At 52.3% G+C, this 308-nt stretch overlaps 1 protein-coding gene across 1 annotated transcript in view; it reads left to right on the forward strand.

Moving 5' to 3' along the window:
- The first annotated feature begins 14 nt into the window (after nt 1-14).
- LOC104911470 (RUN domain-containing protein 3B-like) overlaps nt 15-308 on the forward strand; it is a 22,679-nt gene continuing 22,385 nt past the window's right edge. Inside the window, exon 1 of the mRNA XM_010712701.3 lies at nt 15-246. Within this exon, the coding sequence (XP_010711003.1) occupies nt 15-246 (232 nt within the window). The remainder of the gene's footprint in view (nt 247-308) is intronic.

Below are 308 nucleotides of genomic sequence, written 5' to 3' on the forward strand. Positions count from 1 at the left end.
TTATGGGGTCGGTTATGGGGTCGCTTATAGGGTCGCTTATGGGGTCGCTTATAGGGTCGGTTATAGGGTCGCTTATAGGGTCGCTTATGGGGTCGCTTATAGGGTCGGTTATGGGGTCGGTTATAGGGTCGCTTATGGGGTCGCTTATAGGGTCGGTTATAGGGTCGCTTATAGGGTCGGTTATAGGGTCGGTTATGGGGTCGCTTATAGGGTCGCTTATAGGGTCGGTTATGGGGTCGCTTATAGGTTCGCTTATGGATTCGGTTATGGGGTCGCTTATAGGGTCGGTTATGGGGTCGGTTATAGGG

The sequence above is a fragment of the Meleagris gallopavo genome, chromosome 6, assembly GCF_000146605.3.
Source record: "Meleagris gallopavo isolate NT-WF06-2002-E0010 breed Aviagen turkey brand Nicholas breeding stock chromosome 6, Turkey_5.1, whole genome shotgun sequence".
Taxonomy (NCBI): Eukaryota; Metazoa; Chordata; class Aves; order Galliformes; family Phasianidae; genus Meleagris; species Meleagris gallopavo.